Source organism: Schistocerca piceifrons, chromosome 5 (genome assembly GCF_021461385.2).
Source record: "Schistocerca piceifrons isolate TAMUIC-IGC-003096 chromosome 5, iqSchPice1.1, whole genome shotgun sequence".
Taxonomy (NCBI): domain Eukaryota; kingdom Metazoa; phylum Arthropoda; class Insecta; order Orthoptera; family Acrididae; genus Schistocerca; species Schistocerca piceifrons.
In genome coordinates this window covers 218,728,048-218,753,117 of record NC_060142.1, presented here as the reverse complement: position 1 = coordinate 218,753,117, position 25,070 = coordinate 218,728,048, and the positions used below count along the sequence as shown (strand labels likewise).

Sequence of the window (25,070 nt, the reverse complement as noted above, 5' to 3'; positions counted from 1 at the left end):
TGGGGAAAGCTGAAAATGTGTGAATGGGAAAATATCCTTAAGGAACATTACGAATGTAGGTTGCGGACAGTTGGGAATGTGGGTCTCACGGCAAGCGTGCAAGGGATAAGTCTCTGCAATCGTGCTCTCCTATGTGTTCTTGGTGGCTCAGATGGATAGAGCATCTGCCATGTAAGCAGGAGATCCCGGTTTTGAGTCCCAGTCGGGGCACACATTTTCGGCTGTCCCCATTTTGGTATATCAGCACCACCTGTTGGCAGCCGAGGGTTTCTATTAAGAATAAAAGAAGCTTCGTGTACAGTAAATAGGTATAAAGCTAAGGGTAGTATCAATTTATTCAACTAAATATCAGGGGGGGAAAAAGTAGATGAGCTGTTAGTGTTTTAGATGATGTCTAAAATAAGAATGAGATTGATATACTTTGTCTGTCTGAACACCTTTAACTGTGTCGATGGAAAGTATCAGTATAAATGGGCATAATTTAACATCTTTAATTTAGAACCATGGACCTCGCTGTTGATGGGGAGGCTTGTGTGCCTCAGCAATACAGATGGCCGTACCGTAGGTACAACCACAACAGAGGGGTATCTGTTGAGAGGCCAGACAAATGTGTGGTTCCTGAAAAGGAGCAGCAGCCTTTTCAGTAGTTGCAGGGGAAACAGTCTGGATGATTGACTGATCTGGCCTTGTAACGCTAACCAAAACGGCCTTGCTGTTCTGGTACGAACGGCTGAAAGCAAGGGGAAACTACAGCTGTAATTTTTCCCGAGGACATGCAGCTTTTTTTTTACTGACTGGTTTGATGCGGCCCGCCACGAATTCCTTTCCTGTGCTAACCTCTTCATCTCAGAGTAGCACTTGCAACCTACGTCCTCAATTATTTGCTTGACGTATTCCAATCTCTGTCTTCCTCTACAGTTTTTGCCCTCTACAGCTCCCTCTAGTACCATGGAAGTCATTCCCTCATGTCTTAGCAGATGTCCTACCATCCTGTCCCTTCTCCTTATCAGTGTTTTCCACATATTCCTTTCCTCTCCGATTCTGCGTAGAACCTCCTCATTCCTTACCTTATCAGTCCACCTAATTTTCAGCATTCGTCTATAGCACCACATCTCAAATGCTTCGATTCTCTTCTGTTCCGGTTTTCCCACAGTCCATGTTTCACTACTATACAATGCTGTACTCCAGACGTACATCCTCAGAAATTTCTTCCTCAAATTAAGGCCGGTATTTGACATTAGTACACTTCTCTTGGCCAGAAATGCCTTTTTTGCCGTAGCGAGTCTGCTTTTGATGTCCTCCTTGCTCCATCCGTCATTGGTTATTTTACTGCCTAGGTAGCAGAATTCCTTAACTTCATTGACTTCATGACCATCAATCCTCACGTTAAGTTTCTCACTGTTCTCATTTCTACTACTTCTCATTACCTTCGTCTTTCTCTGATTTACTCTCAAACCATACTGTGTACGCATTAGACAGTTCATTCCGTTCAGCAGATCATTTAATTCTTCTTCACTTTCACTCAGGATAGCAATGTCATCAGCGAATCGTATCATTGATATCCTTTCACCTTGTATTTTAATTCCACTCCTGAACCTTTCTTTTATTTCCATCATTGCTTCCTCGATGTACAGATTGAAGAGTAGGGGCGAAAGGCTACAGCCTTGTCTTACACCCTTCTTAATACGAGCACTTCGTTCTTGATCGTCCACTCTTATGATTCCCTCTTGGGTGTTGTACATATTGTATATGACCCTTCTCTCCCTATAGCTTACCCCCACTTTTTTCAGAATCTCAAACAGCTTGCACCATTTTATATTGTTGAACGCTTTTTCCAGGTCGACAAATTCTATGAAAGTGTCTTGATTTTTCTTTAGCTTTGCTTCCATTATTATCCGTAACGTCAGAATTGCCTCTCTCGTCCCTTTACTTTTCCTAAAGCTAAACTGATCGTCACCTAGTGCATTCTCAATTTTCTTTTCCATTCTTCAATATATTATTCTTGTAAGCAGCTTCGATGCATGAGCTGTTAAGCTGATTGTGCGATAATTCTCGCACTTGTCAGCTCTTGCCGTCTTCGGAATTGTGTGGATGATGCTTTTCCGAAAGTCCGATGGTATGTCGCCAGACTCATATATGCTACACACCAATGTGAATAGTCGTTTTGTTGCCACTTCCCCCAATGATTTTAGAAATTCTGATGGAATGTTATTTATCCCTTCTGCCTTATCTGACCGTAAGTCCTCCAAAGCTCTTTTAAATTCTGATTCTAATACTGGATCCCCTATCTCTTCTAAATCGACGCCTGTTTCTTCTTCTATCACATCAGACAAACCTTCACCCTCATAGAGGCTTTCAGTGTATTCTTTCCATCTATCTGCTCTCTCCTCTGCATTTAACAGTGGAATTCCCGTTGCACTCTTAATGTTACCACCGTTGCTTTTAATGTCACCAAAGGTTGTTTTGACTTTCCTGTATGCTGAGTCTGTCCTTCCGACAATAATATCTTTTTCGATGTCTTCACATTTTTCCTGCAGCCATTTCGTCTTAGCTTCCCTGCATTTCCTATTTATTTCATTCCTCAGCAACTTGTATTTCTGTATTCCTGATTTTCCCGAAACATGTTTGTACTTCCTCCTTTCATCAATCAACTGAAGTATTTCTTCTGTTACCCATGGTTTCTTCGCAGCTACCTTCTTTGTACCTATGTTTTCCTTCCCAACTTCTGTGATGGTCCTTTTTAGAGTTGTCCATTCCTCTTCAACTGTACTGCCTACAGCGCTATTCCTTATTTTTGTATCTATAGTGTTAGAGAACTTCAAACGTATCTCGTCATTCCTTAGTACTTCGGTATCCCACTTCTTTGCGTATTGATTCTTCCTGACTAATGTCTTGAACTTCAGCCTACTCTTCATCACTACTATATTGTGATCTGAGTCTATATCTGCTCCTGGGTATGCCTTACAATCCAGTATCTGATTTCAGAATCTCTGTCTGACCATGATGCAATCTAATTGAAATCTTCCCGTATCTCCCGGCTTTTTCCAAGTATACCTCCTCCTCTTGTGATTCTTGAACAGGGTATTCACTATTACTAGCTGAAACTTGTTACAGAACTCAATTAGTCTTTCTTCTCTTTCATTCCTTGTCCCAAGCCCATACTGTATGGTTAAATGATGATGGCGTCCTCTTGGGTAAAATATTCTGGAGGTAAAATAGTCCCCCATTTGGATCTCCGGGCAGAGACTACTCAAGAGGATGTCGTTATCAGGAGAAAGAAAACCGGCGTTCTACGGATCGGAGCGTGGAATGTCAGATCCCTTACTCGGGCAGGTAGGTTAGAAAATTTAAAAAGGGAAATGGATAGGTTAAAGTGAGATATAGTAGGAATTAGTGAAGTTCGGTGGCAGGAGGAACAAGACTTTTGGTCGGGTGAATACAGGGCTATAAATACAACATCAAATAGGTGTAATGCAGGAGTCGGTTTAATAATGAATAAAAAAACAGGAGTACGGGTAAACTACTACAAACAGCATAGTGAATGCCTTATTGTGGCCAGGATAGACACGAAGCCCATGCCTACTACAGTAGTACAAGTTTATATGCCAACTAGCTCTGCAGATGACGAAGAAATTGAAGAAATGTATGATGAAATCTAACACTTGGTTCAAGAATCATAAAAGAAGGTTGTATACATGGAAGAAGCCTGGAGATACTGACAGGTTTCAGATAGATTATATAATGGTAAGACAGAGATTTAGGAACCAGGTTTTAAGTTGTAAGACATTTCCAGGGGAAGTTGTGGACTCTGACCACAATCTATTGGTTATGAACTGTAGATTAAAACTGAAGAAACTGCAAAAAGGTGGGAATTTAAGTAGATGGTACCTAGATAAACTGACTAAACCAGCGGTTGTACAGAGTTTCAGGGAGAGCATAAGGAAACAATTGACAGGAATGAGGGAAAGAAATACAGTAGAAGAAGAATGGGTAGCTTTGAGAGATGAAGTAGTGAAGGCAGCAGAGGACCAAGCAGGTAAAAAAACGAGGGCTTGTAGAAATCCTTGGATAACAGAAAAAATATTGAATTTAATTGATGAAAGAAGAAAATATAAAAATGCAGTAAATGAAGAAGGCAAAAAGGAATACAAACATCTCAAAAATGAGATTGGCAGGAAGTGCAAAATGGGTAAGCAAGGATGGTTAGAGGACAAATGTAAGGATGTAGAGGCTTATCTCACTAGGGGTAAGATAGATACTGACTACAGGAAAATTAAAGAGACCTTTGGAGAGAAGAGAACCACTTGTATGAATATCAAGAGCTCAGATGGAAACCCAGTTCTAAGCAAAGAAGGGAAAGCAGAAAGGTGGAAGGAGTATATAGAGGGTCTATGCAAGGGTGATGTGCTTGAGGACAATATTATGGAAATGGAAGAGGATGTAGATGAAGATGGAATGGGAGATAAGATACTGCGTGAAGAGTTTGATGGAGCACTGAAAGACCCGAGTCGAAACAAGGCCCCGGGAATAGACAACATTCCATCAGAACTACTGACGGCCTTGGAAGAGCCAGTCCTGACAAAACTCTACCATCTGGTGAGCAAGATGTATGAGACAGGCGAAATACCGTCACACTTCAAGAAGAATATAATAATTCCCATCCCAAAGAAAGCAGGTGCTGACAGATGTGAAAATTACCAAACAATCAGTTTAATAAGTCACGGATGCAAAATACTAATGTGAATTCTTTATAGACGAATGGACAAACTGTTAGAAGCCGACCTCAGGGAAGATCAGTTTGGATTCCGTAGAAATATTGGAACACGTGAGGCAATACTGACCCTACGACTCATCTTAGAAGCTAGATTAAGGAAAGGCAAATCTACGTTTCTAGCATTTGTAGACTTAGAGAAAGCTTTTGACAATGTTGACTGGAATACTCTCTTTCAAATTCTAAAGGTGGCAGGGATAAAATACAGGGAGCGAAAGGCTATTTACAATTTGTACAGAAACCAGATGGCAGTTACAAGAGTCGAGGGACATGAAAGGGAAGCAGTGGTTGGGAAGGGACTGAGACAGGGTTGTAGCCTCCCCCCGATGTTATTCAATCTGTATATTGAGCAGGCAGTGAAGGAAACAAAAGAAAAATTCAAAGTAGGTATTAAAATCCATGGAGAAGAAATAAAAACTTCGAGGTTCGCTGATGACATTGTAATTCCGTCAGAGACAGCAAAGGACCTGGAAGAGCAGCTGAATGGAATGGATAGTGTCTTGAAAGGAGGATATAAGATGAACATCAACAAAAGCAAAACGAGGATAGTGGAATGTAGTCGAATTAAGTCAGGTTACGCTGAGGGAATTAGATTAGGAAATTAGACACTTAAATTAGTAAAGGAGTTTTGCTATTTGGGGAGCAAAATAACTGATGATGGTCAAAGTAGAGAGTATATAAAATGTAGACTGGCAATGGCAAGGAAAGTGTTTCTGAAGAAGAGAAATTTGTTAACATCGATTATAGATTTAAGTCTCAGGAAGTCGTTTCTGAAAGTATTTGTATGGAGTGTAGCCATGTATGAAAGTGAAACACGGACAATAACTAGCAATAACTAGTTTGGACAAGAAGAGAATAGAAGCTTTTGAAATGTGGTGCTACAGAAGAATGCTGAAGATTAGATGGGTAGATCATATAACTAATGAGGAGGTATTGAATAGGATTGGGGAGAAGAGAAGTTTGTGGCACAACCTGACTAGAAGAAGGGATTGATTGGTAGTACATGTTCTGAGGCATCAAGGGATCACCAATTTAGTATTGGGGCGCAGCGTGGAGCGTAAAAATCGTAGAGGGGGACCACGAGTTGAATACACTAAACAGATACAAAAGAATGTAAGTTGCAGTAGGTACTGGGAGATGAAGAAGCTTGCACAGGATAAAGTAGCGTGGAGAGCTGCATCAAACCAGTCTCAGGACTGAAGACCACAACGACGACAGTTTAGCATCGTACATTTGCAGATCTAGCTTGCTTAAAGGAGGAGCAACCATTTACACAAAACAAAGGTATAAACACAAAACAGTAGAAGTAAGCAAATTTTTTGTTGATCAACACTTTGAAGTTCGTCATGTGAACTACTGCCATATAATGTAGTATTGATATTAGCAACAGTGTACAGGATCCCATTAGGAGAATGGGAGCTATTAATAAAAAAGTTTGACTCCCTGTTATGCTGGCTGTCAGACAAAAAGAATAAGTTATTAATCTTTGGTGATTTCAGTGTAAACTGTGTAAGCAATTCTGATAGGAAAAGTGAACTAGAAGTGTTATTAATGACATGTAACTTGGGATGAGTGATCAATTTCCCTACATGTCTAGATCAAGACAGTAGCAGTTTAATAGATAATGTATTTGTACAGCAAGAGGATTTAAAAGTAACAGGTGATTTTCCTGTGACAAATGGATTATCAGACCATGATGCACAATTCATTAACTTACAAAATCTAGCAGTGTGTACAGTTCAGAAGCCATTAAGTAAAAGTGTAAGGTTGCTCAACCCAATATTTATAGAGCACTTCAGAGAAAGTTTAAGACATGCTAATTGGGAAGATGTGCATAATGAGCCAAATGCTAATGATAAATGCAACAAATTTCTTGATAAATTTATATCCCTTTTTGAACATCATTGCCCCCCCCCCCCCCCCCAAAAAAAAAAAAAAAATGCTAAATGTAACACCAAGCACTTTAAACCTGGGTTACTACAAGTATGAAACTGTCTTCAGAAAGAAAAAGAAAACTGTGTGAGACAGCAAGAATTAGTAAAGACCCAGAAGTAATTTCACACTGTAAAAATTATTGTAACCTACTGAGAAAAGTTGTCAGTAAATCTGGAGTATATTCGAGATGAAATTAACATCTCAAGCAATGAAATCAAATCAGTGTTGAATGTTGTTAGAAGGGAGACTGGAAAAGTAACAACAGAAGTAGTTAGTATTGCTATTATAGAGAATGAGACCGAATAGTTCAAAAGAAAAAGCTGAGCAGTACATGGAAGAGTCAGTTTTGAGAAATCCTAGTCGGATTAATTTTCATGTAACAACATCTTGTGAAATAAGGAAAAATCATTAAATCTTTGAGAAATAAATGTTCTGTTGGAACAGATATTAAAACAATTTCGAGCAGCTACAGCTGATGTTCTGAGTCACATATGTAATGCATCAGTAACTGCAGGTATTTTCTCAGACAGGTTAAAATATGCCATTGTCAAACCTCTCTACAAAAAAAGGGGACACCACAGGTGTCAATAATAGCTGCCCAGTATGATTGCTTACTACGTTTTCAAAAAATCTTCAAGAAAATGACGTAATCAAGAGCGGTTAGCCATCTCAGCAGTAATGTCACAGTTCAAATTTCAAAAATGCTGTGCCACTGAGGCAGCAGTATATAATTTCACTGCTCATAATAGTAAAATAGTAATAGTATATACATGTAAGGTCCCATACTCCGAGGAGCATAGGAGACGGTGCGGGAGACCCGCACCGCTGTACTAGACAAGGTCCTTGCCTTCCTCTGACCATAATGGGGATGAATTATGATGATGATGAAGACGTCGACACAACAACACCCAGTCAGCTCGAGGCAGGAAAAATCCCTGACCCCACCGGGAATCAGACCCAGGACCCCGTGCGCGGGAAGCGAGAACGCTACTGCGAGACCACGAGCTGCGGACTAGTAGCAGTAAAATGTCACTGATAGGAATTTTCTGTGACTTATCCAAAGCATTTGATTGTATGAATCATGACATTATGTTACAGAAATTACAATTCTGCGGTATACATGGAACAGCATATGAGCAGTGTAAGACATATCTACAGAACAGGAAGCAAAAAGTTTCTCTATATGGTTCAAGTAATTTATGGAAGTTTCCCACTTCATCTAACTGGGGTGAAATTACGTTAGGTGTTCCACAGGATTTGATCATGGGTCCCCTTCTGTTCTTGATATATGTGAATGACCTCCCTTCTTATCTGAAACTAGAAGATAAACTGACACTATTTGGTGATGATACAAACATCATTATTGATTCAGTAAAAGAAACGCCAATAGAGAATGAAACAAGGAATGTCTTTGGAAAAGTTATTGATTGGTTTTCTGTGAATGGTCTTGCTCTGAACTTTGAGAAAACCCAGTGCATCCAATTTTCTACTACAAGGGGTACAGTTCCTTAATTAAATATAATACGTTAACGGAAGTCAGTAGCCAGGATAGATCATACTAAGTTTTTTGGTGTACATATAGATGAGAATCATAATTGGAAAATTCATATCTGGATATCCTAAAGTGACTAGGTTCAGCAACTTTTGCAATCAGAATAACTGGCAATTTTGAGGATACAGAAATTATTATGCTAACCTACTTTGCATACTTTCACTCTCTGATATAATACGGAATAGTATTTTGGGGTAAATCAACACTTAGGCAAAAAGTATTCACTGCTCAAAAGAGAGTGGTTAGAAAAATGTGTAGGCCTCTGTTTAAGAGGTATATTTACTCAGTAATGAAATTTGTCTCAACCAGTTTAAAAATGACAGTGATGTTCATGATTATAATACCAGAAGAAAGAAAGACTTGCACAATCCTCTACCTAACCTATCTTTGGCACAGAAAGGGGTAAAATTTGCTGCTGTAAAACTTCTCTATAAATTACCACATGAAGTAAAATGTCTGAAAGACAGCAGTAATTGTTTCAAAAATAAATTGAAATCGTATCTACTTGACTACTCCTTTTATGCCAAAAATGAATTCTTGAATAGGAATGGAAAATCCAGTATGGAATGTAACAATACCAGAGAAGGAAAGTTGCTACCCACCATATAGCGGAGATGCTGAGTCACGATAGGCACAACAAAAAGATTCACACAATTATAGCTACAGAGTGTAGTTTCAGCTCTCTGAGACTGCAGACGTGTGTGCAAGTCACATGTGTGTAAGTCGTGTGTGTGTGTGTGTGTGTGTGTGTGTGTGTGTGTGTCTAAAACTAGACATGATTGTCTTAATGGGATTTCCACAATCATTCATTAAATAAAAATATGGCATTTCAGTCTTTGATCGCTATTTTTTTTATTTTTAATGACTGGTTTCAGGCTAGCTGCCCATCTTCAGATCACATATTGCAGTTACAGAGTAACAACTTGCACACACGTCTGCAGTCTCAGAGAGCTGAAACTACACTCTGTAGCTATAATTGTGTGAATCTTTTTGTTGTGCCTATCACTACTCAGTCATGACAGCAAACCGATAGTTCTGCACTGACAAGTTACTCTGTAACTGCAATATGTGATCTGAAGATAGGCAGCTAGCCTGAAACCGGTCATCGAAAATAAAAAAATAGCGATCAAAGACTGAAATGCCATAATATTTTTTAAAAGCCTTAATGGCCGAAAGCTATAATTGTGTGAATCTTTTTGTTGTTCCCTATCACGACTCAGCATCTCCGCTATATGGTGAGTAGCAACTTTCCTTCTCTGGTATTCAATAGGAATAAATAAATCTGTAGATATAATACATGCATTTTGTGCTATTTAAGGGCATATGGTGGATAATAAACATTTTAAGCTTTTTTACGTCATAATGGTCATTATTAGATTGACCAATGGAACACGTAACTAACTAACTACTTAATATAATGGAAGGAAACATTCCACGTGGGAAAAATTATATATAAATACAAAGATGAGGTGACTTACCGAACAAAAACGCTGGCAGGTCGATAGACCACAAACAAACACAAACATACACACAAAATTCAAGCTTTCGCAACAAATTGTTGCCTCATCAGGAAAGAGGGAAGGAGAGGGGAAGACGAAAGGAAGTGGGTTTTAAAGGAGAGGGTAAGGAGTCATTCCAATCCCGGGAGCGGAAAGACTTACCTTAGGGGGAAAAAAGGACAGGTATACACTCGCACACACGCACATATCCATCCACACATGTGCGTGTGTGCGTGTGTGCGAGTGTATACCTGTCCTTTTTTCCCCCTAAGGTAAGTCTTTCCGCTCCCGGGATTGGAATGACTCCTTACCCTCTCCTTTAAAACCCACTTCCTTTCGTCTTCCCCTCTCCTTCCCTCTTTCCTGATGAGGCAACAATTTGTTGCGAAAGCTTGAATTTTGTGTGTATGTTTGTGTTTGTTTGTGGTCTATCGACCTGCCAGCGTTTTTGTTCGGTAAGTCACCTCATCTTTGTATTTATATATAACTAACTACTTAGAATTTTGTCTTGTGAAGGTAAGTGATGAACAGACAGTATTTGTAGTTTTAAGTACATTTTTGCTTTGGAGATATTTAGTTCCTTTATTTTCTATGACCTTACATGATTTTTCATCCTTACTAATGGTTAACTAGTTTCCTTTATTTTTATGATTAGCAGGTAGCATTTATCAATTTTACTGAATATTTCTAAGCCTAAAGTATTAATGGGGGCTGGTTATAAAACTTTGGATATTGCCTTGAAATAATAAATGCACTTAACATAATTATTTTTTTGATTTGTTGCAACTACTCTGTTATTTGTTTAATGTATTTGAGGTTTAGTCTTTCTCTGCAATTTCTGTGCTTCTACAACTCCTTCAATTTTCGATGGACAGCTGAGCCCTTTTTCTTTTTAGGTGCTTCATGAAGCATCATTTCTTTCTTGCTCTAATGAAAATTTTCTTGTTTGTGATCATTTCTCTCCAACGGCTTTTCATCATTCTTCTGTAGCACCATGTTTCGAATGCAGTTTCCCTCCTCTCTCGCTACTATCATCCAAGCTTCACAGTCATATGTTGCGAAGCTCTATACCTAGGGCTTATATTCTTTGTAATGAGTGTATTTTTCTTCTTATTAAAAGCATTCTTGGCCCGGACAATTCTGCATACTATCTTCTTGTAGGTTCTTCCGTCATTCGTGATTTTACTTCCCAGGTAATTAAACTCATTCACTTACTCAGTTGTTTCAGTTTTCAACTTTGTCACCGTCTTGTTTTCTTTGTTTCTACTGCAGACTTGAACTTTTGTTTTATGCATGTTCATTTACATATGGAATTCCTCCACCATTATTCTATCCATTGTGTTCGGGATTTTTTTGCAGGTCTCCTTCACTTTCTGCTATACCAACAACAAATTTCAGTATGAATTGTTACTCCATGTTTACTTCTTTTCTCACCCTGTTGATCGCCTTTTGCATGTTCAGAGTAAGTAAGAAACAACATTTGCATACCCTATTTTGAATGCTACCTGATTCTTCTTTATCACCACAATAAACTATTCTGATTTGGTGTTTGTAGGTTTTATGTGTATGTCTTCTCTCTCTAAAGCTGATTCCTGATTGGCAAATGATACTAAATAATACATTCCAGTTGACATTGTCAAATGCTTTTTCAAGATCTACAAATGCTATGAATGTACTCTTGCCCTTCTTCAGCTGTTTCTCTACCACTTACCTCAGAGCCAATATTGCTTCCCTTGTTCCAATACCTTTGGTAAAACCATACTGGTTTTCAGATAATTGTCCCTGTGTTTGTTTTTCAATTCTTCTAGAATAATTTTGGTGACTGTTTGTGATTTGTGGCACACTAGGCTCAATCTTTGGTGTTGTTCACATGTTCATTGTTGGTACACATCGAAATCCCAACTCTACAGTATCATAGCAAGTCACTAGTAGAGCCTAAACATAATGGTATACCCCATTAAAAGAGTTGAGTATTGTGTGGTAATTTATTTTCAGCTAGAGAAGTCATCTGGGTTGGCCTGAATTGTATACAAGTTCTCTGCTACTGCCAAAAGTGAATTACTGGACAGTACTATACTTTATCAGTAAGCTGGACAGTTTTGTTTTCACTCCTCTTGTGATGTACTATGGTATTGTGAAATGGGGATTTTAGTGTGTAATAGGACTGGAGACATGTAGCAGCAAACAAACAAACAGTTATGTACATAAACTTTTTTGAGATGATAATTAAAAGTTTATTGCTAGGCCTAGAATTAATTTCACTGCCTGTAAAAGTGGTAAGTGAGCAAATATAAGTTATATAAGAGCTAAATTTCTGCATTTTGTGCTATATAACTAAAACAACTGGACTATGGTGTCATTTGATTTCACTGTATGTCTTTTCTTTCACTTATTTAGTTTATGTTAGTTTCTGCATATCTTTCAGTCTGCAATTATATCTGAATTCCTACAATATCTTATAGATCTTATAATTACAATTTTCCCTGAGACATTTAAGTCTCCTCTTTATCTGCAATAATGATGGAAGCAGAAGAAGTGAGTTAAAATTTGTGCTGCGACCGGGACTCGAACCCGGGTCTTCTTGCTTACTAGGCATGTTGGGGATGGCATCGACATGAGTAGTTAGTGCAGCAATGTTGATCATATTGCTGTGGTGGTGTAATGGTTAGCATTTCTGCCTAATAAGCAAGAACAGCTGGGTTTGAGTCCCGGCTGTGGCACAAATTTTGATTCACTTCTTCTGCTTCCATCATTATCCTACAATATCATTGAAACAATATTATAGAAACGATAGCTGCTATTCACCATCTAGCAGAGATGTTGAGTCACAGACAGGCACTACATAAAGAATGTCAAACAAAGCTTGTGGCCAAACAGGCCACCATCAGAATAGACAACATACACACAAACTCTCACAAATTCAACTCACACACACATGACCACACACACACACACGTTTGTATGTGTGTGTGTGTGTGTGTGTGTGTGTGTGTGTGTGTGTGTGTGTGAGAGAGAGAGAGAGAGAGAGAGAGAGAGAGAGAGAGAGAGAGACTGAGCATCTCTACTATATGGTGAGTAACAACAATCCTTATCATAATACTGTCATTATTCCATCCTGGATTTCCCACTACAATAACATTTGTTTTCTGGCAACAGAATCTAAAATAAAATTTTGGAAAAGTATTAACTTGAATGATTTATTCTATTTGGAAGAAGCATATTCAGATATTGTATTTTTGTGTTAGTGAAGCAATAAGTATCCTATGTTCAACATTAAAAAATGACCCACATGGATAGCCAAGTGTGTTAATATGCCACTTCCAGGATTTGGGGAGGCATACTGGTCCCAGATTGAATCTGTTCAGCAGTATAATTACAAGGGTCCATGTGCCAGCCAGCCTGGATATGGTTTTCAGGCAGTTTGTCATATCCAGCTAGGTAAATACTAGGGTGGTTTCTATATTTTGCCTCAGGTACATGATGCTCAAACATTTAGAAAATAGTCTCAAGCTTGAACATGAGCTTACTTCAGACACGTACAGATGGGGTACACAAAATTCTGTCCTGGCTGTGAGAGCTGGTGCCAGGAAGGGTATCTGTGCTGATCCTGTAGTTGAATGGGGCTGGGGCAAGGCAAGGATGAAGAAGAAGTAGTTTAATATTAATAATGTGATTAACATTTGAATTTCCTGAGGGATGTGAAAGCTTTAACTTTTAGTTAGTTACAACATAACACAAAATCAACAATGAGGCCTACTTTATTTGATAGTAGTGACTAAAGGGTCAGACAAAGACTCATTAATACAGTCATACCAGCTTACACAGCTAGTATTTACAAAATCATGTAAAAAATGAATCAAGATGACAAACCCAAAATTTCAGCTTGGCTACTCCTAAACATAAGTTTGTTGTAACTCTTCAGGCTTTCCCAGCGAGATCTTGACATGTGGAATAATCGGGTCTACTGCCAGATGTTTGTGTCGCTCTGGCAGAATATTTCGGCCACGTAACTCATTGCCTTCTTCAGGTGCTACTTGAGACTGCCGTATTGGAGGATCTTGTCCAGTATTTATGCCCAGAGGGCGCTGGGTGCTTTCTCTGCCGTCCGCGCCCCCCTGGTGCTGCTTGTAATGTGTTGTCTCTTCCCCGGTGCTCCCTCGGACGTCTGCGCCTGACTAGGTCGCCATCTGTGGCAGCTGTCTGAGGTCCGTCCTGTGTCAGGCGTTATGTTCATGGCCCGCACCCACCTGGTGCCGCTCCTGAGCTTTTGGCCCTTCCCAGGTGCTCCTACTGGTGTCCGTGCCTGGCTCGTCCACCATCTGTGGTTATGGCAGCTGTCTGGGGCTGGAGCCATGTTTGGTGCTCTGTTCGTAGTCCGTGCCCACTTGGCACTGCTCCTGAGCTGTTGGCACCTCCCTGGTGCTCCCATGGACGTCCGCGCCCGCCTTGTCCACCATCTGCAGTTGTGGCAGCTGTCTGAGGCACGTCTCACGTCGGGCGCTTCGTTCGCGGTCCGCGCCTGCCTGACGCTGGTGTAGTCTCATCCCTGGTGCTCCCTCAGACGTCCGCACCCGACCTGGTCTCCATCTGTGGCAGCTCTCTGAGGCCCATCCTTTGTCGGGCACTCCGTTAACGGTCCACACCCGCCTGGCACTGCTCCTGAGGTGTTGGCACTTCCCTGGTGCTCTGACGGTCATCCACATTTGGTTCGTCCATCATCTGCGGTCGTGGCGGCTGTCAGAGGCCCGTCCTGCGTCGGGGGTTGCAGTCGCAGTCCGCGCCTGTCTGGCACTGCTCTTGTGGTGTTACTACTTCTTGTGGAGTTTCTTGGTTCCTTTCGTTGGGCCCTGATAAGCTCCAGAACCGGACTCCATGCCAAGCTGAGCTAGTAACCGCTGTCTTGGTTTATTAGGTTGTCTGTGACCTTGATCTCGATGACCTCCTTTATGACACTGTCCCAAAATCTTGGAGTCTGTGTCACAATTTTGGTGTTGTTGTAGTCCATTGAGAGACCGAGCTCCAGACAGTGCTCTGCTATGGCAGATTTGGTTGCCTGTCTGAGTCTGGTATGCCTCTGGTGTTCTTTGCACCTGACGTCCACCGTCCTGGTTGTCTGGCCAATGTATGATTTTCCACACTGGCACGGGATGTTGTAAATGTGTGGTTTACATAGCCCCAGGTTGTCCTTCACACTCCTTAGCATTGTCCCAATTTTGGAGGGTGAACAGAAGATACTCTTTATATCATATTTTGAAATAATTCTGCTGATCTTTGCAGAAATAGGTCCAGCATATGGCAGGTATGCCACCTTCTTCGCCTCCTCTGGCTCCTCTTCTGTACCCTGTGGTTGGCTGGTAGCACGAAGTGCCCTTTGGATGTCTGTGGAGGAGTATCCATTTCTGTTGAACACCAGCTGTAGATGTTCTATCTCTGTGGCCAGACTTTCCGTATCCGACAGAGCCCGAGCCCTGTGAACTAATGTTTTCAAGACTCCATTCTTCTGTGCCTAGTGGTGGCAGCTACTGGCTTGATGGTGTAAGTCAGTGTGGGTGGGCTTACGATACACACTGTGCCCCAGAGTGCCATCTGCCTTCCTGTTGACCAGGACATCCAAGAATGGGAGCTGTCCATCCTTCTCTAGCTCCATAGTAAATTTAGATGTTCCAAAAAGTCATCTAGCTTCTCCTTGCCATGGGGCCAAATGACAAAAGTGTCATCGACATACCTAAGAAAGCACTTGGGTTGATAAGTGGCTGATGGAAGTGCCTCCTCCTCGTACCTTTCCATGAAAAGGTTGGCTACCACAGGTGATAAAGGGCTGCCCATTGGCACTCCTTCCATTTGCTCATAAAATTGACCCACGTAAAGAAAATATGTTGAGATCAGTACATGTTCTGGGAGTCACTGCAAAGTTGAGGTCCTTGCTGAGTGCTTTTGAGGTGGCCTCATCGAGGTGCTTGTCGCTCAGGTTGACCACTGTCCGTGTGTCCCCATCCTGTTGTACCTTCTTGTTAAGGCGCTCAAACTTGGCCTGTTGACATGCTGTTGATTTCCTCATGGTGCATTCAGCCAAGGACCAGGAGGCGCGGACCGCGAACAGAGCGCCCAACACAGGACGGGCCTCAGACAGCTGCCACAGATGGTGACCAAGTCGGGTGCGGATGTCCGAGGGAGCACCGGGGAAGAGACAATACATTACAAGCAGCGCAAAGTGGGCGCGAACGGCAGAGAAAGCACCCAGCGCCCTCTGGGCATAAATACTGGACAAGATCCTCCAATACGGTAGTCTCAGGTAGCGCCTGAAGAAGGCAACGAGTTACGTGGCCGAAATATTGTGCCAGAGTGACACAAACATCTGGCAGTAGACCCGATTATTCCACATATCATAAGTTTGTTGTTAAGCCACTGCATCACATTGTTTGCTAAATTATATTTGTCACAACAGGTGCTATTCTCTCAACAGAATTATACATAAATCACAAATATTTCTTAAATGAGTAAAATAATGACCAGACTTTTTCAAAACAACTCTTCAGTAATTTCTTTCAATCACAAAGCAAAAGAATGTTTACCAGTGAACATAGGCTGACATTAATAAAATCACTATTAATTTAATAGTTGAAGTTGTGAAGCAAATTTATTGTAACACTTTTGTCTAATTATTTTTATGTGTATTTCTGCAGTGCACAAAGTCATCATTGAGTTAGTGATTCGAGCACATGATTGTTTTACTGCTGCTTGTGATATGGAAGGAATAGCATCTGTGCTCAGAAAGTCTCGTATACTTACAACAAGTCTGTCGAAGAAGGAAGAATGGGGACTGATGGTAAGAATTTATTATGTTAAAATTTGTGTGATCCAAATAGAATACAGTATTAGTTTGTCATTTTACTATAATATAATTTATTTTCCAGATTACTCCTTCACAGTGTTGTTATTTTGTACGGAAAAATTGTTTGCTTCTCACTAGAACGAGGAAACATCAGAATATGAATATGAAATGATTTAAAGATTTCTGACCTAATTAAATACCAGTAGGAATATCAGTTTATATAATGTATTCTTGTTACAAGTCAACGCAGTTCTGGCATTTATTCATCCACAGCTTAAACCCTAGGATTAAAAATTATTTGTTTTTGTTCTGAAATCACATCCACAGAGTGTCTTACATTGTGAATAGCCCCATAATAGTTCCTTTACACTCCATTCATAACTTAATGGGGCCAAATCTGGAGAATCTGTAGCATTATAGTAAATTGACAATTAATTGGGAAAGATCTACTTGAATTGTGGATGCCCTACATACCAAATCTTGTGTTACATAGCTTTATGCTGTTTTATTATTACTAGATTTGGGGGGGGGGGGGAGGAAGGGGGGAAGTGCTCATTGCTTCCGTGGCATTCAATAAAACACAAGAGCCCTCTTGGGCCATGGCAAATAGTGGGTACTAGTTTGGCAATCCCAGATTTCCTGAGACATGAACTGGTGAGTACTGCCAGTCCTATGTAATCTTAAGCTCAGGGCAAGCTTCAGAGACCACCATGTGGCTCAACATTGGGGCTTTGTGTCTGACAAGGAAGATGGATCTTTGCTTAACCATTCAGATCGTGAGAATGCCATAAACCTCTGTAAAAATCTCAAGGTGTGCTGCATGCTGATGAGGCACATGGCTGTTGAGGCAGAACAATCACTAGTGGGCAACCTCTGGAGAACCTGCTGCATCTCAGTTGTATAAGGCTTACCCAGGCAAGCAGGGTTCTGTCTGGGTAGACCTCCACGTCCCTTGCAGCTTGTGGGAACACAGTGGCAAATCAGTTACCTAGAAACTGTCCCAATGCAATGGGTGTGCCATCTGGGAATATTCACAACCACTCCTCAAAAAGATTGAGGGAGGCTTGTCCTCCTGATGATCTGATTTTATTTCGTAATGGGGCTCAAGGAGTTATAAATTAGAATATTTTCTAGGGATCAAGATGGAGGAGGAGACATTTGAACAAATGTCACCTTTATATATTCATAAAGATTTAGAAGGGCTTGCTGGTACTTTCAAAACTATTAAAAGATATCAAAATAGTTTCTTGCCCATTGAAAACAACAGGTTAAAGCACATGTAACTTCTAAGGAAGAACAAAAAATTTGATGAATATTTTATGGTTATTGAGATGCACAACTTCCTCAACTGAAGCAAGGGTGTAGTCACATGCCATGATATTATGTACAAGGATACCACAGAATGTCTTTATTGAACAAAGAATGCATAGAAATAATGGAAAAATGGAGAAGATCGACTCTTTCATTGTGATCTCCCATTCTCCATTGTTACTTGTGCACTTCAGGACAGGGTCCTCTGATTTAAGATTAGGCCTTACATACCTAGCACTGTGAGATGTTACAAATGTCAACAATTTGGCCACACAAGACTGAGATGGGGAGATGAAGCAACTTGCAGGAAATGTGACTGCCTGTCTCCAGAAATATGCCATCAACTGCTCTGAGAGCCACTCAGTCTGGAGCTGCGAGTGCTCATTATTCACTAAAGAATGCAAAATTCAGAAAATAAAAGTGACAAAGTAGATCCCTTACATATGCTGATGACAAGAACGAATATAAGGTGACAAAGCCTCCACTCTTTGGCACTCCTTATGCTTTCTTAGTGAAGATATCTGTCACTACAGTAAGCACTGTGATGCAAATGATGTCCAGCAAAACAGTACCCACCACCAGCACTGTATTTACGCCTGTACCTGCCAAAGCAAACACAGAAAAGACTCAGCAACCCAGGCAACTATATGCAAGAGAAAGACAAAATTTCAGCTTATAGTCTGATTTAAAGTAGTTGTCACTTGACATTTGCGCTGTGAAGTTGTGTCGTTGTCACGTCAAGCACAGGCTGGAGACAGCCGCCTCAGTGCACTGCTACCCCGGGCGATAGAAAATCGTTTTAAGGCACGTATCTTCTACAAAAAGTAAGTAAAAAATTTCAAACCCACATATGATGTATATTTCTACAATGTCTCTCAATCTGTCAAATATCTACTCTTAATTTTAATTAGGACAAGAGTTACGTTAATTTGTTTGAAACCATTTAAATTCTCGATTCGCAAACAGCTTCTTACTTATCATGTCATTACTGAAAAACTATTGGTGTCACAGCAAAATATTTTCTTCCATTCATTACCAAAACAATGCACTCGGCAAAGAATCCTTAAAAGTTGTTGTAATGCATTACGTTTCCTGTATATAAATTTCTAAAAACAGTGTTTTTAAGCAACCCTATCAGTACTGAATTCAAAACAAGTATGAAGTTTAAAATCTCTATCTCCTATAAATATTATGTAAATAGTTTGAAATTTACGTACAATATTGGTCTCAGTGGTATCTATAAGCATATCAAATATCTTTTCTTAATTTTAATTAGGGCTGTTGTTACATTAACTATTGAAGTGTGAGAAATTTTCGCGTCCGGAAAAGTTTTCTTCTTTAGATTGCAAATCTTGAAAACTAGTACACACATTGAATGACATCTTGGTGAATATACAAAATGAAATAGAATTAAAATTAAGTCTAACTTACCGTAAGGAGATGATGAGAGCTGGCCAACAGTATTTCTTAGTCTCACAACAAGAATAAGAATTAATCGAAATAAATTCACAAACACAATATTTAATGGCAGTAAGTACACTACACACTAATCAGACAATGCGAAAACACCGCTTAATTCAGAGTCAGAGGAACTATCCGTGTCACTGCTCGTATTGACAGATATAATCAAGTCTTCGACACTTTGTTGTAAGATACCTTCATTGTTCCATGCGTCCTGTATCACTCCTTTCACGTGATGCACTACCTTCTGCCAGTCTTCCGATATCACAATTTCAACTGCCTCTTTCAAAAGATGTTCCACTTCGGTTAATGTGAATTTCTTATTTTCTGCGGCAACATGCTGTTTAACCAGAGCCCAAATCAGCTCTATTGCGTTGAAATGACAATGGTAAGGAGGCAATCTGAGCACTTTATGACCATTTTTTTTTGCTACTTCATCCACAATGTGAATTGGGTTCTTTGGCTTGTGTTGTGATACAAGTTCTAATAATTCTGCCCTTGGTAAATTACTGTTGAACTGTACCTTATGTTTATGTAATCAGCTAACAATGTCGTTTTTCCTCGTTGCCTTTGTGGGTGCTTTATCTTGTATTACTGAGTGATAAGGAGTGTTATCCATAACAATGATAGAGTTTTTTGCTAAGTTCTGGAGCACACAGTCTTCAAACCATTTCACAAAAGTATTGTGGTTCATCACTTCATGGTAGTCAGAGGTCTTATTTGAACTGAATAGCAGCAGACAATTTGGAATGAAACCTTTTGGATTTCCGGCATGTGCTACAGTTATCCTTTTTCCTCTGCCGATCGGAGCTGCCATACTACCGCTGATGGTACCATCTGTCCAGCCTTTTTTTAAACTGTGTCCTGCATTCACCCACGTTTCATCAAGCCAAATGATATCATCAAAATTTGTCCCCACTAATTCTCTAAGAAAGTGACATCGCCAGGCTGCACTGTCTTGGCGTTTCATTAGTAACTTTCTGCCAGAGATGGATTTATAGCGGAATCCAAACATTTTCACAACTTGTAACAAAGACGATTTACTACCCTGAAACAGGTCAGCCGCTGTGAGGGTAGCATGTAGTTTTTTGAATGTTGGATACTCCTTCCTCGAATAAAATGCGTATATTTGATGACGAATGGTATCTTCTTGAAAAGAATCAAGTTTTGTGACCCTCTTCTCTAGTCGCCTCTTTTTCCCAGGTGTCTCCAATTTAGATGATTCACTCAAGCCTTCTTTTGTGAATTTCTCCTTGCAGATTCTTATTACTGATCGTTCGCTAACTTGCAGTGCAGCTGCAGTTCGCTCCACCACCTTATCCAAAGGAACGAGAGGCCCTCCTGCATCCCTCTCTCTCTTAAAATACTCCCTTAAGGAACACACGTATTCACGTGCCTACTGCGTATAACGATGCCATGTCCACCACTTTTTGGAGGTTTCCGAGGAGTGTGCAGCCTCGGCCTCCCTCTCTTGCGACTGCTTTCATCAGACACGCAAAGCTACAAGTCACTCAAATCTCTCACCCGCATGTCTACAACAGCTCACTTGACAGGCAACGGGCTGCAGGGCTCCCACCACAAATAAACCAATGGACTGACTGGCACAATGCCTTAGTCAGCTCAGCAGAGCGAAGTGGCAATGCAGTGGCAGCCGACAGCGCCGGCAGGAGCTCTGCAGCCCGTTGCCTGTCAAGTGACAACTACTTTAAATCAGACTATAGAAAAGGTACCCCCAAAACAGAGTTTCTCCCAACTTCCCTTTCCCATTGAACTTGAAGGAAAAGGGGCATTGAAATTATAACAGCAGTCTACTCACAAGCTTCCTGGGCGCCATCAAATGTCATATACTCACATCTGACTAATGGGGTGGACATCCTGAAGCTAGATGCCTCGTCACCAGACCCAGACAACCCCTCCACTACCCCTCTCTCTTCCAGTGCGTCACCATGTGCCTAACAAAGTGTGTTATAGCATATGGGTCCTCCCCATCTGTTATGTTTTTCTACTCCCATGAATAAACATTTTTTTGCTAATTTTTATGTTATTTTCAACATGTTTATCTGTTGTCATGTAACACCTACGTGAAAATCTCAGTTTCTTATGTAGACCGGATTCCTCTGGAATTTGTTACTCATATTATTATTTTGGCTGCTTTGATTCCATTGGTGTAATTAGTTTTCATTAGGGCACTCATAACAAAAAGTTATAACTAATTGATGCTAGCACTATAGTTTGATAAATAGGAAATTTTTGAGCTATCAGCATAATTTAATGTAATGACCCACACCAACAGAAATCTCAGCATTCTGACTTTCATGTAAAGTTCTTTCACTTATCTAAAACTGATTACCTTCTGCAGTAATTAATATCTAAGTTCTAGGCCAATGCAGTTTTTCATTGCAGATTTTGTCATAACTGCTGTTAGATTCCGAACTTTGACTACATACTTTTGGTACCTTATGTTTTTGTACTGAAGACATACTTTTGGTACCGTATGTTTTTGTACTGAAGACATGCAGCATTGACTGATTAACTTGCCAATTAATAATTTCATGTAACTCACTCTAATTTGCAAAATGGTACTCATTCATATAAACAAGGGGATTCAAATCACATAAGGGTAATAGTGTCTCAAGTTCTGATCAAAACCTTTTTTATAAATCAAAATTACATTATTTCTTGCAGTTCGTAAAAAAAAAAAAAAAAAAAAAAAAAAAACCATTAAGAATGTCTGGAGCATTATGTATTTTTCAAAATAACAGTTTCTTCTTACGCCTGAATTTCCAGTTCACTATTTGAAAGCCTATGAGTAAATGAGTAACATCTGTGTCAGCGGTGCTCTTGTTGTTGTTTCACATCACTATTATGTATCTCCTATACATGCTCTGGTCACCATCAAATTGAAGAACTCTACTTACTTTTGAGTGATATCCATAACCTATATTAACAGACATTTTTAATTGCACTGTGATGTCATCAAAAAGTATGTGGACATTAATTGTAATCAGATTGAGCTATTGTTCGACTCAGTGATGCGTGTTAAGGGTTGAACTCAGTGGACTACCTAAGTGTAATTGGCTTTAATAAACTAGTAAAGGACAGTGATAAATGTAATCTGTCATGTTTTTTTGTAAATGTGAACATTATTTTTTTACCATAGTAGGACATTCAACTTCACTGGACTGCGACTGTTAAATATTCTTATATCTGGCTTGTATGGTTGTGCTAAAAATCTGTCTGTAGTTTAAAAACTGCTCACCATAATTAAAAATGAGCTTCACACAGAATAAAATGTATGTGGTGTTGTCATCTTTGTGTAAATCTTTGAGCAAACACAACCGTGCATTCATTTAAACTTTCAGCTTCGAGTTGTTCAAGATTGGTGCTAAGAAGGATGAAACTACAAAATTCAAGTCAATTCCATCTCAAATAATGGGAGTAAATTAAAACTGCAGTGCTAATATGGTTTTCAAATTTCAATGGAATATAAATGGATACAGGACCCATTTGTAAGGACTGACACTCCTTGTACAAGATGGACCTTTTTGCCTCTGTCTCCTGGAGAACCTTTTTAAAAATATGGATGTAGCTGTACTTACTGGGTATCACCTTCACAAGCAAGACAGCCTTATTGACTACAGGATGAAAGGTGAAGTAGGAGTGTTTGTGAAGGACACATTCCACTCCTCACCTGCGACCTTGACACAACACTACAAGCAGTAGCTGTCAGGATGAAATCCCACATTCACGTCATCATGTTCTCTGTATAGCTTACCCATGAGCCCATTGATGATGAGTTCATAAAAGAGCTTATTGCTGAACTACTGCATCCATTTTCCTCTTAGGAGATTGTAATAGACATGGTGCACTCTGGGGATACAGCACCTTTTGCCACAAGGGTCAAGTATTTGAAGATCTCACGTAAAGTGAAGTGAATTGGAATGTCTATTGAAAAAAATGGACTTGATGGCCGATAGGTGGTGTCAGTACATGTGAAGTGCTGCAGTTGCCAAGACTATGCCACCAAAAAGTTCTGAGATGAATGTTTTGACCAATGCTCTCATTGCAGTCAAGATAAATGTGTCTGCATGGCCAGTAACCCATCATCCTGGTTTTTGCTACTGTTGTGTACAGCTGACATCATGCTTGACACCAGATTCTGTCTACTCAGTTACTGCATCACCTTAGTTGCTCGCTTGGTTGCTCTTTGGAGGCTGTTTGTCTTCTTGTCACTCTCTTGTGAGTCTTTGAACAGTGCTAAGGAATTTCAGGACACATACTTGCATTGCCTGAACAATATTTCTCATTGTTTCAGGTCATGAAAGATGCATTGCAGGGATGGTTGTTGCTGTCATGAGCATTACCGAACACATTTTTCCTACTCAGGAAGTTAGTATAATATCCAACACAGCTGTGCACTCAATCACAGATATATGCATGCTCTCAACTAATTACTATTTACAGGGAGGTACTTTGTGGTCGCATCGAGGGTAGAATTCCACCATTACCACAAACAACCAAGACAGTCACGCCATGACTGAGATGCTAAAGTTATTTCACTTGTACAAATCCAGGATGCCAAGTTTCTCATAGGGACTCTTCAATTTACAACATTATTCTTCAGCTAGCTCCAGATTTGAAGGTATGTACAGCAGCACTGAAACTGGACAACCCATGGCTACAGGAGGTCTTAAGCACCAACACTTATTCAGACTCATCCAAGCAACTAATGCACACCTTATGGCGAGATGAGAAGTTTCGGTGACTGAGGTACCACAGCAGGCTCCACCCACACGTAACACACATGGTGACCCCCAGCCGATAGCAATGCCATGATTCATCAATCTCATATGTGTGCATGACATCTGAAACTCCATGTGCCCCACTACAATCATCAGCAAGCACACTGCAGGGGTTATACAAATATTGCAGTCAGTAGCTCCTACAGGCCACTCATGTGGAAATTTTACATAATTCTTAGAACTTCCTATCTGGTTGTTCACTTTTAAGTGGATTTTGGGGTTATGGTTTCTTTGATTAATGGTTTCTTCGATTAATCAGGCTCCTCTAAATTGTCTCCACCTTCTCAGCACTTGGTAGCTTATGGGGCAGCTCCATCCCTCTTTAGGGTCAGTTCTTGCTCAATACAGCCTATAAACAGGTCATCCATCACATCACCTTATTTGTCATGGATCACTCTACAGCTACCAATATTTTTGGCTGAAACACAAGTATATAATTTGGATCTTCTGTCACTGTTGAGCTGAGATCATATCAGGTGCAGTCTCATTCCAGGAAGTGGACTATTCTGTAGTAAGGGTATGCCTCAGACTTTAAGGCTGCATCAAGATCCACCCATATGCAGTGCCTCATTTCTGGCATGTAAGATCTATTCCAGTCACACTACATGCAGCAGCCAAACAAGGATTCGATTGACTTCAAGATGCTGGGGTAGTCGAGCCTGAAAAAATCCAGAGCACTGGATCCCCCTGGTCACATACAGTAACAAACCTAGTGGCTTACTCTGCTTATGTGTTGGTTTCATGGCCACAGTCAATGCACAAACATGCTACAGCCAGAAGACAACGTCACTAAACTTCCTGGAGGAGAATACTTCTCAAAAATCAACATGGAGGATGCATATTTATAGCTCCCTTTAGACTCATGAAACATTATTGTAGTTAATATACCTTCTGAATTACATTGAAA

At 40.2% G+C, this 25,070-nt stretch overlaps 1 protein-coding gene across 1 annotated transcript in view; it reads left to right on the top strand.

Moving 5' to 3' along the window:
- The window catches only part of LOC124798902 (spatacsin), a 369,496-nt gene that overhangs the window by 291,086 nt on the left and 53,340 nt on the right, over window positions 1–25,070 (top strand). The window contains exon 30 of the mRNA XM_047262433.1: window positions 16,441–16,583. Coding sequence (XP_047118389.1) covers window positions 16,441–16,583 — 143 coding nt within the window. The remainder of the gene's footprint in view (window positions 1–16,440; window positions 16,584–25,070) is intronic.